Below are 14,066 nucleotides of genomic sequence, written 5' to 3'. Positions count from 1 at the left end.
TAAACATTCAATTCATTTTGATGTATGTATCGTATGTAGTTCTACTTTTCGACAATTCATACTTCCGGCGCTATATTAACAATTGTTCTAACAAATATCGTTATAAAATTAACAATATAAAAAATGTATATATATTAATATTCAATAATAAAATTTAAATGTGTATGTTGTTTATTTAACATAAAATAATAGAACAATTTTATTTCTGTGTGATTGGCATCTTTCGTAAATGTACATGCAATGGTGTACTGTATAAGAAAATCTTTTCCGTTGTGAAAAGATAAATAATGGTAAGAAATAAGTTCTGTAATAAAAATTGCAACATTTTTCACATTTTTAGGTAATATTAATTTTGGTATGTTTTGTTTATATTGCGAGAAATGTTGAAATTACAAAGCGATTATATGTTATGCGCATGCCCAAATGGGTCACTCGCGCATCCGGGGTTTACATAAGCGTTCGCAGGGAATAGTAATCGATTAGGCGAAGTGAGAAGTGAGCGGTTTACTTCATTTCTCGTATACGTGTAGTTCCACTCGTGTTTGGTGCGACGAAGGGTTTTTCCACTCTTCCAATTTCCCTAAAATGGTTAAAATGGAACACGATGTAAGTATGCAATTAAATATAATACTTGGATTCAATGGTATAACTTTCTTACATAAAATCATTTCCGCAAGCTAAAACGAGTAGACGCGCCATATAATCCGTCATTTTGTTTTGCACGTATAACCTGTGATTCTTTTTAATTTATTTACGATGCTTTCCACAAATCCGTTAAACTATGCTTTATAATACGTTTTGTTTTTTTTTTAAAGTACTAAAGTAAATATTTTATATTTTTCGAAATTGAGCAGTCTTTGTTATATTCCGATGTAGTATTATTTATCAAATAGTTCCCTGGAATAATTGTAAAAGTTGTAAAAATTTATTATTAGTTCGTATTAGAATTAATTTTAAAATCTTTTAAGATATGACGTGTGGAAAGTTGAAACTTCGAGTATTAGGATATAGCGTACGGTTTGTGTTCCAAGTATAATCATGGCGTACCTTGACGCTATGCCGTTTGGGAATTCAGCTTAATATTTTCGCTCGAAAATACTTTGCACGCAATATATTTAAATAAAATTCTTTAGTTATAGTATTTACAATTATAGTTTTTTCGACTGGTATATCTCAATTTAAAATTAATTATACTGTTGAAATATTTTTTATTCAATGTGTTACATAAGATTAGTTAATATATTTGTAAATAACCTGATAAAAATTGATATTTTAAGATCATGCTCAATTGTCCACAAAATTTACCATACAAAAGCTATAAATGAGCTATGGTAATATTAATTAAAAATTGTTCATTCTCTGTTTGTATACCTTGTGCTATTTTACATGTAACAATAATTTCAACATTGCAGGATGGAAAAAACGAACCAGAGCATGTCAGGAAGCTGTTCATTGGTGGCTTGGACTACAGAACAACCGATGATTCATTGAAGAAGCACTTTGAAAAATGGGGAGAGATTGTAGATGTAGTTGTAATGAAGGACCCAAAAACAAAGCGATCCAGAGGATTTGGCTTTATCACTTACTCCCGTGCCCATATGGTAGATGATGCTCAAAATGCAAGGTAGTATACTTTTTAAAATCAAAATTCCTCAGCAGATTGGAAATTCACAATTGCATCCAAAATTTTAGACCGCACAGAGTGGATGGACGTGTCGTAGAGCCAAAACGAGCTGTTCCTAGACAAGAAATTGGCAGACCCGAGGCAGGAGCAACAGTAAAGAAACTGTTTGTTGGTGGCTTAAAGGACGACCATGAAGAGGAAGATCTCAGACAATATTTCCAGAGCTATGGCAGCATAAATTCAATTAGTATTGTTACTGACAAAGAAACTGGCAAGAAGCGTGGTTTCGGTTTTGTAGAATTTGACGATTATGATCCTGTTGATAAGATTTGTTTGCAACGTAATCATCAGATTCGTGGAAAACACGTAGATGTAAAGAAGGTAAAGACTGGAACTAACTACAATTAAGACTAGAATATAACGAAGATTGAAATATAATTAATACTAATTTTGTAACTTTACAGGCTTTGAGCAGAGCAGAGATGGCATCAGCGTCTGGCGGCGGTGGCAGTGGAGTTGGAGGTAGCAGAGGAGGGCAAAATGTTGGAAGAGGACCTCGAGGAGGTAATCAAGGAGGTGGCAACTGGGGAGGACGAGGCAGCGGCGGAGGAGGCGACTGGAATAATGGTGGTAATCAGGGTGGTTATGGTGGAGGTAATCAAGGAGGTTGGGGTGGTAACGGCCCCTGGGAGAATCAGAATCAAGGTAAAGGTTCGCAGAAAAAAGATTTTGTTTCACCTCTTTTTTGTCTTACATGTTACTTTTCGGAATTTAATATATGTTTTACTAAATGTTATCAAAAGGAGGTGGATGGGGAGGGCAAGGAGGTCAGGGAGGATACAACAGTGGTGGCAACTGGAGCAACGATAACTTCGGAGGAGGCTATCAGCAGGGTTATGGCGGTGGTCCGGTCCGGAACAACTTCAACTCTGGAGGAAGACCAGCACCCTATGGTATTAATATGAGCTCTAATGGTAGACATAGCCGACATTCGGAATGGGTAGCACCGATCGATAAACTAGATTACTTCTATCTTCCTCAAAATCCAACGCGCAGTGTGTTGTGCGCTTTGACCGACTTTGCCTTAGACTCCTGGCAGTTGGACAATGATACAAAAGTCATACTAATATAAGAATTTATAGTTGAAGTTGCAGATAAAGTGTACAGATTAAATATTTTACCTCCAATTAATTTGATAACGCCACACAGAGCGAGAAAATTAATTATCGCCGCTTCTATTGCCAAATTAATTGCATTTAAACTAATGAATTACAAATTTTCTAGCTCCATTTGGCTAACTGCCTAAAGTTGAAGAAACAACTGTTTCTATAGTCGATTAAAAATATTTCAAGATATGACAAGATTATTTGAGGCTATAATAATATTTATTTTTGCTTTCCTCGTTTTGTCTCAATATTTTGAAAGAGATCTAGATAATATCTTCAGTAAAACATAAGTTGTATGTAGAAGTATAGCGCGATGTTGCAGAGAAGAAAGCAAGCATCCTTCGTTTAAGTTTTCTATTTTATGTAAATTTAGTTTGTTGTTATGTGTTCTTCCTAGCAGAAAGATAATTATTTATGTTTGACTTAGTATTTCGGGCATTCAAATAGGATCAATTAGAGTTTCAGTTGTTATTGTAAGTATGTAATCCATCATTTTTCATGATTTTTAGGACCAATGGGTGGTGGAAACTCTGGAGGTGGTGGCGGCGGTGGTTATGGCAACCAAGGAGGCTATGGTGGCAGTTCCCTAGGAGGTGGGAACATGGGAGGTGGTGGAGGTGGCGGCGGAAGGAGATACTAAGCATTTTATCCGCGGATACTCCCTCACATGGTAAGCATAATTCAATTATTTATTAAAGTTCTGTACATTTCCAACACGTATTAGGCTGTCACTATATGATGAGAGTATAATAAATAACATTAAAAGTACAATACAGTGTATGTCGGACGACATGTGATTGAGTTGTACGGAATAAGGATTGTATGAAAATTTATTTTGCTTTTCGATGAAGGTATTAGAGAATTTTGAACGCTTCGTTTAAAACCTTCATCATGTTTTTGTGTGCTAGCTGTGTCGAAGCTACAACCATAATCAATTGCATTCTCGTGATATAGTATTTATGTAACAGTGGTACAACAGAGGAGAGGTTTTAGAACAATGGTGAAACTAGTAGTTCTCTGTTTTGTTATCATAGCTAACATATGTTTTTGGTCTACCCAGGCATACGATAAATCCATGTATCTTCTAGTTTTAAATTTTATTTATGCATAGTATACTAATGTATTGTTAGGCAAGGAAACACGATAAAAAGTAAAGAAGGTAATACTTTTAATTCGTTGACATAAATAGCAAGAGATAATTTCACTTTCTGACTGATAGAAGACTTAAGCAAGTTAGAGACTTCAATATTGCGAAATGTTTGGTATACAATTGTTCTCTGTCAAATCATCTCAAAATACATTCAACTTAGATATTTCAAGGAATGTCCATTGCATCTTTATTCAGGGCTTAAATTGTTATTAAACAATTATTCTTTCTTGCCTTGTTACTTAATTCAGTAGTGTCTCGAGTAAGTCTTATCTTCATAATAAAGAAGATCATCACTATCTTCTTGTTTTGCGTCTCTTAAATTTTTCTTCTCGGAAATTTAAGAGTCCTGCATAGCGAATATTGTTTTCCTTCATCCTAATAGGTATATTAGTATCAGATATATTAATTAAAGGATAAAAATTCTATAAAAGAAATGCAATATGAAGCAGCTTTCAAAATACATATTAGAGAATTATGTTTCGTTAAAAATGCATAGATATGATAGAAAATAATAATAGAACACTTAGCTGAAAAATTGATAGCTTTTTATAGTTTGAGTAATTCCAATCATCCGAACTAATAGATTTATGACTTTTAAACCTCAGGTGAACCTTCTACTTGTCTTCTAGTCGCCAGTACTATCTGTACTGTTTAGTATCGGAGCAGGCAGGGCTATAAGGCTAGAGACAAGACCAGGCAGGACAATCAGGATACAGGACAGAAAGAGAAAGAGAGAGAGAGAGAAGCGTCATCTGTTAGATCACAGTGAGGGAGGCTTTTGCTTGTATTTCATTTGGTATCTAGCACCTACTATATAATGTTTTACATATTTTACACTTATGTGAAAAAAAACGAATTGCATCATATAATTTTCTAGAGCTGTGCTTGCACGTTTGTGTGGCACACATGATATCTGCCAAGAAAACAGAAAAATCCAAACGAATTAACTAAAATGATTAGCGTGTTTTCTGCTGAAAATCCAAAGACACGTTGAAATATGATTCATTCACTCGGTTGCTATATCTAGGGATACATCCGTGCCATCCAAAAAGCATCTCTAATCGCGTCTGCAACTACGGCATTTTCTTTTGTAAAATATTTAACGAAAACCATGAAATCAATTAGCGACAAATAGGACGATTATGCGGTAGATATTGGAAAGCACGATTGTCTCTCTAATCTAGTGAAAGACGTTAAAATAGCGGTCCATGTAAGAATCTAGGTGTTTTACTGTGTTGATGCAGACATTTTTAATTTCTTAAGAGGAAGAGGCGATTCTTATACAGACCAAAATCTCAGGATATATTAAATGAAATGTTATTAATATACGAAAAAATGAGTATCGATGAATTTAAAGACAAATTCAGATCTAGCATGAACTATAAATGTTGGTTTAGCATTTTATTTCGTAGGTTACGCTAGAATAACGAATTATTTTTTAAGTTGTAATGTTTTAAGAGTTAGCGAATAAAAATGACCAGAACCTTTTCCATGTCACTGTTTCATTTTTGAAATAAAAAAGAAAATTGTCGATAGCATAGGAGATAAGTCAGAGTACAAGAACAACTCATGTGAAGTGCAAAACAGAACCTTTAGGAGAGAGCTGTTTTTAGCTAGATAAGGGCACATTTAATCGATCGCTATACAGAAGCAATTCGCGAAAAAGTCTCTTGGAACCTTCACGTACGATAGAACGAACAATTATTTGTATTCTTTGTCGAAAACTGTGTAGTCGGTGGAAGCACTATTATGGGCTTGATATATTTATATGTATTCACAGTATTAAATAATTTGTACATAACGCAAAAACCTGTGACCAATTTTATGTAGTTCTTGTAATATCTAAGATTAAGATGTTCGGATTTATTGACGAAGGGATGCGTTGAACTTCAAAGGTTCATCTATAAAGACTATACATACTGTATATTGAATTGCGTACCAGAATGGGTTACACTGTATATTTAAGAATACTATGCAGAACTTTCATCAATAATCTTCTTCTTTGAACGATAAGAAAACTAACTTGCAATGAAATAAAATGATCTTAGGTATAAACAGTTTTTCTGTAGTGAATGAAATTACCTTAAGTTCTCATTGGAATATACGCCTATTGTTTCTTTTCAATTAGTAAGTAGACTCCTCGATTTTCTCAATTTAATCGTATCCCTTTTTCTAATTAAATCCATTGCTTAAAGGATTTAATCAGTGCTGCACCAACGTAGTCTCAACTATCTCGCTAATTATTCACAATAGAGAAATGTGTCGGAGAATATCAGTGATAATAAAAAAAAAGAAAGTTAACTCATGGGTCACGCTTTTTTGCGACTTCAAAGTTGTCATGTTGTTTTAAAATAGATCTTTACGTTTTTATTATTCCTACTGGAATCTTCCTACCAGGATAATACTGAACAAATCAGGGTATTTAACGTGATACTTATTATTCAATTGAAGTAATTATTTTTTCACAAATTGTGTTCCTTTTTATTAAAATATTCAACATAATTTTCTGATATTATAAAATAATTTGAAGCTTCCTAGATAATTGTGCAGCACTGATTAAGAAATAAAGATTCCATTTTGGGATTTCAAGTTTTAGTTCTGTTGTACATCAAAATTGTTTTCCTTTGTTTTCACATGAGTTCCTTTTCTAGCTTTTTATCTCGCCACGCATTGAAACCTCATTCAACACGTTTTCTTTGTTATAAAGTAAGTTTTTTTGTGACTCGTTAGGTAGCGAACGTAAGGAGTAAATAATCAATTTTAGGTAGGTAAAACATTGTTTACGAGCACAGGCCACTGTCACCATCGACAGGAGAATAGTCCACTTAGGTCGATCGGGCAGAGATATACAATAGTATTGAATATTAATAGTAAGAGCGAAGTATGAAGGAAGAAACTAAAGGCAGGCAGGTAGCAGAGCAAAAGGATGATACTGACACTGCGCAGCAAGCTAGGCTTTGCTAGGCTTCTCGCTAGCCTCTGTTGTACAACCACAGGTAGGAATAATAGATTCATTTGTTTAGATAATAGGGCAGTGAATGGCAAAGTGTGCATGATACACTGTTTTATAATATTTCTGCTGAATTCTGCTGTTTCAATTAACAATTATTTTCTTTTATTAAAACGGACAGAGTATAAGTAAATTATATTGTTAGATTTTTGTTGACTCTTTTGCTATGAGTGAACCTCAAACGAGTCCCATGAATATGGTAAACCATTCGAATCGTAGTATGTGTTTAATTAATCGTAACTTTTCATTGCAAATGATCCATTTAGTATTTTTTTTTATTTAGAACTTGCTTTCGATGTTGCAATATAGTTTATAAATCGTTATGTTGTGGACAACTTTGATTGCTCATAGTAGCAAAAGGGTTGAAGTGAACTACCTTCAACGTACTATCAGTAAGCTTTGTCTTGTCTTGTGAATTAATATGTTCTATGAAAATACTACTTTGTTTTACATACACCAGTAGGAGAGGATCTGACGTACATAATATAATCAATTTATGGAAAGGGGATCAACAAATTTTGCGTGTAATCGATAAAATGATTTTTGATTTATTGATTGAGCTTTCTGCTGGATTACTTGTATTGTAAACACTCACTTATTGTTTTATTTTATTGTTAGACTTGTTCCAAAGATTGGAAGTTGGGCATTAATATTGTTTCAATTCTAACTGCATAAAATAATGCCCAACTCTGTATGGAAGAATATTGATCTATACTTTCATAACGAACACTTTCAGTAGACTAAGATTGTATTAAAAGCGAGTAAAATAATAATACGAACAATGAGAAAGTTGAAAGGATTTTGGCTTAACTGTAAAATATGATTGTATAAGAAGGAGATAGTAATTATTTTTGTTTCACATCATATGTATTAATTGCTATCTTTCGTTTTTATTAATTTCTGGTTTTTCCATTTGGGCTGGTACCCCCAGAGCGCTCCGTGTCACAACTGCCATAATCAGTTAGTCATCACGGGAGGTAAGTTGAAGCGAATCAATTTATTTTCATAATTATTAATAATCCTTATAGACTGATCGCTAATATTTAAATCAAAGATTTATACAGGATTTTACAACAGCTGAGAGAACAACTAAGGAATTATTGTTTGTGACGATATAAGGATGAAATTAAGTATAAATGAATTGTGATTTTTGGCTTATTTAATAATGATTATGTTTAAAGAAATGCGTTATTCATGAGAAAACATCAAGATTTCAAAGTTATTCTCAGTATACTTTGAAATTAATTTTTAAAGTTACGTCACTCTTTAAGTAATATTTTAAAGATTAATTACTTAAAGAATAAACTTAAATGGCAATTCAATTTTCTTAATTTTGATCAAGATATTGTTACAGAGAATCATCCCTTAAAAGATTATATGTACATGATTTTTAGGGACCAAATGATAATCTGTTAAATTGTATGTTTTCCATTCCTAATTAAACATTAATTAATAATACAATTCTTCCAGCAAAAATGATTGATATCGAATTATACATGGATGTGTATACGTGTAGCTACGTATATGAATTTTATATTTTACCGAACAGTATTACAAATTTAATTCCGAAAGCAGTGAGAATTAATTGCTAAGGAAAATAATTAAAGTTTAATTGAAAGCATGCGCGAGTCTGTTAATATTATTTAAATAGTGTGCATGCGTATAATTTTTATAGTTAACATCAAACAGTACAATATTTTTTTTTAAATTGCAATAAATGTAGTTGGTTTTTTAAAACACTTTTGTGCAGTAGATGTGTTTGAAATTTAACGAGATTTTGAAAATATTTGTACTAACGATATCTGAGATATATAATAATTTGTTAAGGATTAATCGTTTCAGTTCATTTTCAGCAATGTAATTTAACTTGTCATTTCTTGAAGGATCGTAATAAATATCTTGAACGACTAATGTGTTTAATTCATTTTCACCTTAGGTTTAGCTTTCTTAGCAGTTTACGTTGTTACCGACCGAGTGATATCGATACAATTATACATGCCGAATTTGTTGTACAATAAGTAGTGTTTGGAATTTTCAGTAATAAAGAATATGTATAATTAAAACATCGAATGTTTGTTAGTTTATTATGCCATGAAAAACCTAGAAAGAAGTTGAAAGTGGAGAAGATAATTAGAAATCGCTATTTTTAGGACATCAATTAAATTTGAATAAACTAGTACTTTCTATATTTTCTTATTAACAATAATTTTACAGAAGAAATTTACTGTACGCATAAACTGAAAATATGATTAAAAAGTTTTAACAATCTGAAGATACCTTAGTATTTTTCAATTGTAAATCATACTTTTAGATTATATAGTATGCGACACACAATAATGTAGTAAGCAGGGTATCAAAATCACAAAACGGATGAACATATCACAAATTGTGTTGCTATACATGATCATAAAATCACAGACACGTATTACAAATCTATATAAATCTAATTATAAAAATTGATCAAGTCAAATTTATCTATTTAATAATAAAATTAGATAGTAAACTCGTGTACACTAGATCCTACGTAGTATTATTCATCGAATAAAATGATACGGATGGTAAAACTGATTTAATGAGAATATAAATAATAAAAACTAAACGATACCCTATAATAAGTTCTTTCGAAAGGTTCACAATCATTGCATCCCCGTTAATTACAAATTGACTGTGAAACTTATGCGATTCTGAAAAGAAAACGGACTTTCGTTTCGTTTCATTCGAAAATACGAATCTCCATAAAAATCCGCAGTATTAAAATTTTCAAACCGAAGACAACGTGTTCGTGTTTTCGGAAGTTTCGCTGGCTACGCTGCTGCACTGCGTTTTCGTCGAGGCCCCGCCAATGGAATTCGTCGATACGCATGAATGATTGATCGCCGATTTGAATGTCTCTTTGTAAAAGCAGAATTCACAGAATCCAGTTCTACCATAAATCGGCACGTTCACCATCCCGTTGGAAACTGCGATGTTTCTGCAACAGGTAATTACCACTTTGAATTTTCAATAGAATTTATTCGTTTCAATTTTTATTCGCACATTAACATTTATAGTTATCAAAATATTTGCCACTGTGTAGTATCACTGCGAAGATTACACCCCTGTCAGCCTAATGGTTAAAACTGTCATAATCACAGCATTATATATGTATATCGGTCTTCAACAACATATAAATACACTTAAGTACATATTATACTCGTTCGAGTCTCTCGCCAATCCTATTTGAATAAGAGCGTTTAATGACACGACGCTTCGATAGCCACCCTCCCTCGAATCACTATTATTTCTTATTCGAATTTACCGAAGCATTCAGGAAGTATATTCACAATTGGATTTTCCAAATCATTTCTGTTGGATTTAAGTCACCTGCATCTTTTCCCACGATTATGATAGGAGAGCGTGGCTTCCAAGCTTACAGGGGATGAACACTTGTAACAGCGAAAAAAGTTGAATTTCTTTACTCGACTATGAACACACAGTACTCTATCAAATAGTATATCGTGAACTCGGTACTTTTCTCAACAATTTCAAACTTCTCAAAGCTGCGCCATTTTGAAACAAGTATCACGCAAGGGTAGTTTTTCAATCAGACCATTTTCAAAAACTTGTTGCAATATTTTTACAATACATTCGTGTAGGATACAATGTCGCAAATATATTCTGCGAGATATAAAGAACAGAAGAATTAATAATAGTTACCGATAATGTTGATCGAGCTGCGCCTTCTCGATCCTTTTGTCCTTGGCGCGCCGATTCTGGAACCAGATTTTGATTTGCGTCTCCGTGAGCCGTAACGACGTCGCTAATTCGAATCTTCTTCTTCTGGAAATGTACTCTCCTCGTCGGTATTCCACCTCTAACTTCAGCGTTTGCTCGCTGCTGAAGGTCGTCCTTTGTCTTCGGGGTCGGCCTTCTTTCCTCCTCCTACGCGCTACTGTCCAACAGAAACATTAATTACTCGAGCTTCGAAGGGGAAAACCCGTAAATTCTGTCGATTATTTAGGACCCACCGCACACTCGAATATAGATAATAATTATTGAATTAAATAAACAAACTTATCAGGTCAAATACCGCTCGCATGTGTCCTAAAGAGATCGCCGAGATTAGGGGTGCGAAAACGATTGCAGGAATGTCCGCTCTGGTGTGCCGAGCGTACAGGTGTATCCGATTCGTACGCAATAAAATCAAGCTTGTATTCGTCTCCGTGTTTCGCGGAGGGTTGGTCGCGGCGTTTATATAATTGTTAGGGCTCCGGGAGGGCTCCGTGTTTATGTAAGTTTTCGCGAAACGAGCGAACGATTCCTTTGTCTGGCCCCGTTGTGACGACGGCTTAAGAGGCGGCCGAATAGAGTCGGGTTAGAGGAAACACGGCAATGTACATTATATTGAGACGCGGCCAACTGCGTCTCGTAATCTCATCAATATCGCTACGAAGTGGCGAAGCGGAATACATCCTTTCAACACACGCGCGCACGTATGCCCGCTGTAATAATGCGACGCGCCGTTGAACACTTAGGTAAACCGAGGAAATATTGAACCCGGGACTGCCGGAAAATTATCAAATATTTTCGATCACGCGAATAAAACAGTCTCTGCACCGTCTACCGTGTTAATTAATTGTTACTTGTTCTGTTACTCCACCGCGATCTTAATAGTTTTTCGAAAACAAAAAAGAAATTTCTTTCTTTCTCGGGTAATTTAAATAAAATCAATTTAGCGTATTTATACACTTGAATTCTTTTGGTCTTTTTATTGTATCAAATTAGGCCCACTAATTTTTTATAAATGCATCGAAGTCTAGTTACTATTTCCGAAGTAGTGAGATGATTTTTGATCAATACTTTTTGAGATACGAAATAAATTAATGTAGATTAGATTGGTCTCGTGTATCATAAGCGTAAGGGGTGGAAACATCATGGCGGCTCTAAGGCGCCACTAAATGAAGCTCTGTCGCTTTTCAAAAGTTATTTTTCGCGCTATTGAGTCCATTTATATGAAATGAAATGTGGAATAAATGAAGCAGTGTCCTTTCACAGACGAGTAGGTTCAATTTAATATGAATAAAATTAAGTGATTATATATGGAAATGTTGAAAGAAACGTCTTCGAATTAAATTAATTCTAAGTGCTGAGGGTTAATTAGTGTTGCTACAAATTTAACCAACGATTCATTAGAAAAGTGTTATTATAGTTTTGTGTATTAAAAATTCTTAAAACTGAACAACAATTGAAATATCTAACAGCTAATAGTTTCGCTGGAATACTGTGCGTTATTATGCATTGCACACTGGAAGTGCTTTACATTGGTCAAAAAGCTGTCAGTGATCCTAGCTCTATGGCCAGAATGCAAGTGCCAATTTGATTAACGTATACGATATTATTAATAACAATAGTATTGGTTTATTAATGATAATAATATTAGTCTATTAATTCTAATAATAATGTTTATCGATATTAATAATATTAGTGTATATAATACTCACAAAATGCTGAGAATCCCTGCAGGTAGTGCTCCGGGGTCTGATGGTAGGGCAAATTATGAAGATGCGACGAGTGCGTGGGCGGATACGTAATCTGTGTTAAATGCAGGTGTGTCAGAGGAAGACTGGGCACTCTGGGAAAGAGACCATGGAAGAATGGTAGCTTTAAACTTGAACTTTTTTCTCTGTCTTCGTTCATTAGCACGTCCGTTCCATTGTTATCATCTGCTTGCTCTGAGATCGTCTCTTTGGAGTCTGGTACCTGTTCGGCGAACAACATTCTTGTTAGTTGCAAACATCGCGAGGCCACCTTATAGTTTATTTAAACATCGTCGCTTTTAATGCGACTATTTCTCATTAACCCTTTGCACTTGAAACAATTATAACCGTAAATTTAAAATAACTTCTCTGGCTTATAGTATGTTTATTTCATGCAATAATGTGCACTTTTATGCATATGAAATTTATTCTTGTGATAGTTTCACTATCTTGAAATGTTATATAACAATTTTAGTGGTGCCTCAGGGTCACCACTCGAGTGCAAAGGGTTAATATACTAGAATTTGTAGCAGGGCTGACACATTTGTAGAAACATATTTGCCAATAAATTTCCAAATTCGACTGTTCCTTCCACACGATATATTGCAACAAATTCTCAAGAATTCTTTCCAAACAAGGTTGCAACTAATGGGGCTATCAAAAGCTGTAAAAGCCGCAGTGTCTTCAAATTCAAGTATTCTTTACAAGGTTGCAACTGATGGGGCAATAAATGTTGCAACAAAAATCGCAACGTCTTGAAATTCAACTACTCCTTTCATGAAAAATTATAACAAAATAGCGGCAGTTACGAAATTATCAGTGCAGAGTATCATAGGATCTGCAGTAAGCTGCTACCTTGCGAAATTGTTGATTAAACATTGCAAAGCTTGTCCGAGGACACGAAATTCAACTGCTCTTCGCGACTCGAAATTGGGGATAAAAGAAAACGACGATCGAATGTATGACGTAAATGACTTACCTGTACAGTATGGACATTGTCAGAAGCATCGCCGTTTAGGGTATTCCTGGCACAGTCTTCCGAGTCGGCTGGCAAATCGCTCCTCTTCCCACGATCATCGTCATCGCTGCTTTCGGCCTTCTCTTTCTCCAGGTGACCGTAAATCCTAGCGAAAAATCGTCGCGGCGATGACGGGCCCTCCGTTTTCGCCGACATCTAACCACCCACCCCACGAGCAGCTATACTTTTGCCGAGAAACGAACGGGAAAATAGAACCGGAACAATAACGTCACAACGATCTCAAACCTCGTCACGGAGAAACCAGACGAGGCGGTCTCCTGCTCTCAACAATCTACTTGCAACAATGTCAGTTCTTCCGTGTCCCGTGACCATCGTACAAGAGTTCCACGCTAATTAACATGATCCTCCACAATTTCAGACGGTGTCCGTCGCTCGCCGTCACACTGGCACCATCCCCCCTCTCTCTCTTTCTCTCTCTCTCTCTCTCTCTCTCTCTCCCAATTAGCACTATCGAACCCCTCCGGCGACCGTGAGAAACCGCGTGAAACAGCAAAAAAATCGTGAATCGGAATCCGTCGAAACCGAATTCAGGGCGAACGGTTTGGAATTTTCGATTTTCTC

At 34.9% G+C, this 14,066-nt stretch overlaps 2 protein-coding genes across 4 annotated transcripts; one reads left to right on the top strand and one right to left on the bottom strand.

Annotated features, from left to right (window-relative positions):
- The first annotated feature begins 452 nt into the window (after positions 1–452).
- On the top strand, positions 453–8,861 carry Hrb87f (Heterogeneous nuclear ribonucleoprotein at 87F). Of its 3 annotated transcripts, none has more exons than XM_078185424.1 (7): positions 453–606; positions 1,413–1,624; positions 1,693–2,005; positions 2,089–2,335; positions 2,428–2,577; positions 3,300–3,460; positions 7,882–8,861. In XM_078185424.1, exons 1-6 carry the CDS (start codon positions 586–588, stop codon positions 3,428–3,430), a joined length of 1,074 nt encoding a protein of 357 aa, XP_078041550.1. In that variant the 5' UTR covers positions 453–585; the 3' UTR covers positions 3,431–3,460; positions 7,882–8,861. The 3 variants fall into 3 exon arrangements, with proteins under 3 accessions (XP_078041550.1, XP_078041551.1, XP_078041549.1); XM_078185425.1 differs by lacking the exon at positions 7,882–8,861 and adding an exon at positions 4,546–5,995 and having other exon boundaries at positions 2,089–2,329; XM_078185423.1 differs by lacking the exon at positions 7,882–8,861 and adding an exon at positions 4,546–5,995.
- An 849-nt stretch (positions 8,862–9,710) lies between these two features.
- Positions 9,711–13,640, bottom strand: LOC144472938 (homeobox protein rough). Its single transcript, XM_078186404.1, has 4 exons — positions 13,446–13,640; positions 12,431–12,689; positions 10,647–10,881; positions 9,711–9,921 (listed from the first exon to the last, which is right to left on the bottom strand). Exons 1-4 carry the CDS (start codon positions 13,638–13,640, stop codon positions 9,711–9,713), a joined length of 900 nt encoding a protein of 299 aa, XP_078042530.1.
- Between the last annotated feature and the right edge of the window lie 426 nt (positions 13,641–14,066).

Source organism: Augochlora pura, chromosome 7 (assembly GCF_028453695.1).
Source record: "Augochlora pura isolate Apur16 chromosome 7, APUR_v2.2.1, whole genome shotgun sequence".
Taxonomy (NCBI): domain Eukaryota; kingdom Metazoa; phylum Arthropoda; class Insecta; order Hymenoptera; family Halictidae; genus Augochlora; species Augochlora pura.
The sequence above is the reverse complement of the archived record's forward strand: the minus strand, read 5'-3'. Positions and strand labels throughout refer to the sequence as shown.

Coding starts and splice junctions, on each gene's coding strand:
- Hrb87f (XM_078185424.1), top strand. CDS start 586: ATGGTTAAAATGGAACACGAT. Junction 2,006..2,088: donor AACACGTAGATGTAAAGAAG/GTAAAGACTGGA, acceptor GTAACTTTACAG/GCTTTGAGCAGAGCAGAGAT. Junction 2,336..2,427: donor GAATCAGAATCAAGGTAAAG/GTTCGCAGAAAA, acceptor TGTTATCAAAAG/GAGGTGGATGGGGAGGGCAA.
- LOC144472938 (XM_078186404.1), bottom strand. CDS start 13,640: ATGTCGGCGAAAACGGAGGGCCCGTCATCGCCGCGACGATTTTTCGCT. Junction 10,882..12,430: donor GCAGGGATTCTCAGCATTTT/GTGAGTATTATA, acceptor TCTGTTGGACAG/TAGCGCGTAGGAGGAGGAAA. Junction 9,922..10,646: donor CAGCTCGATCAACATTATCG/GTAACTATTATT, acceptor TACCTGTTGCAG/AAACATCGCAGTTTCCAACG.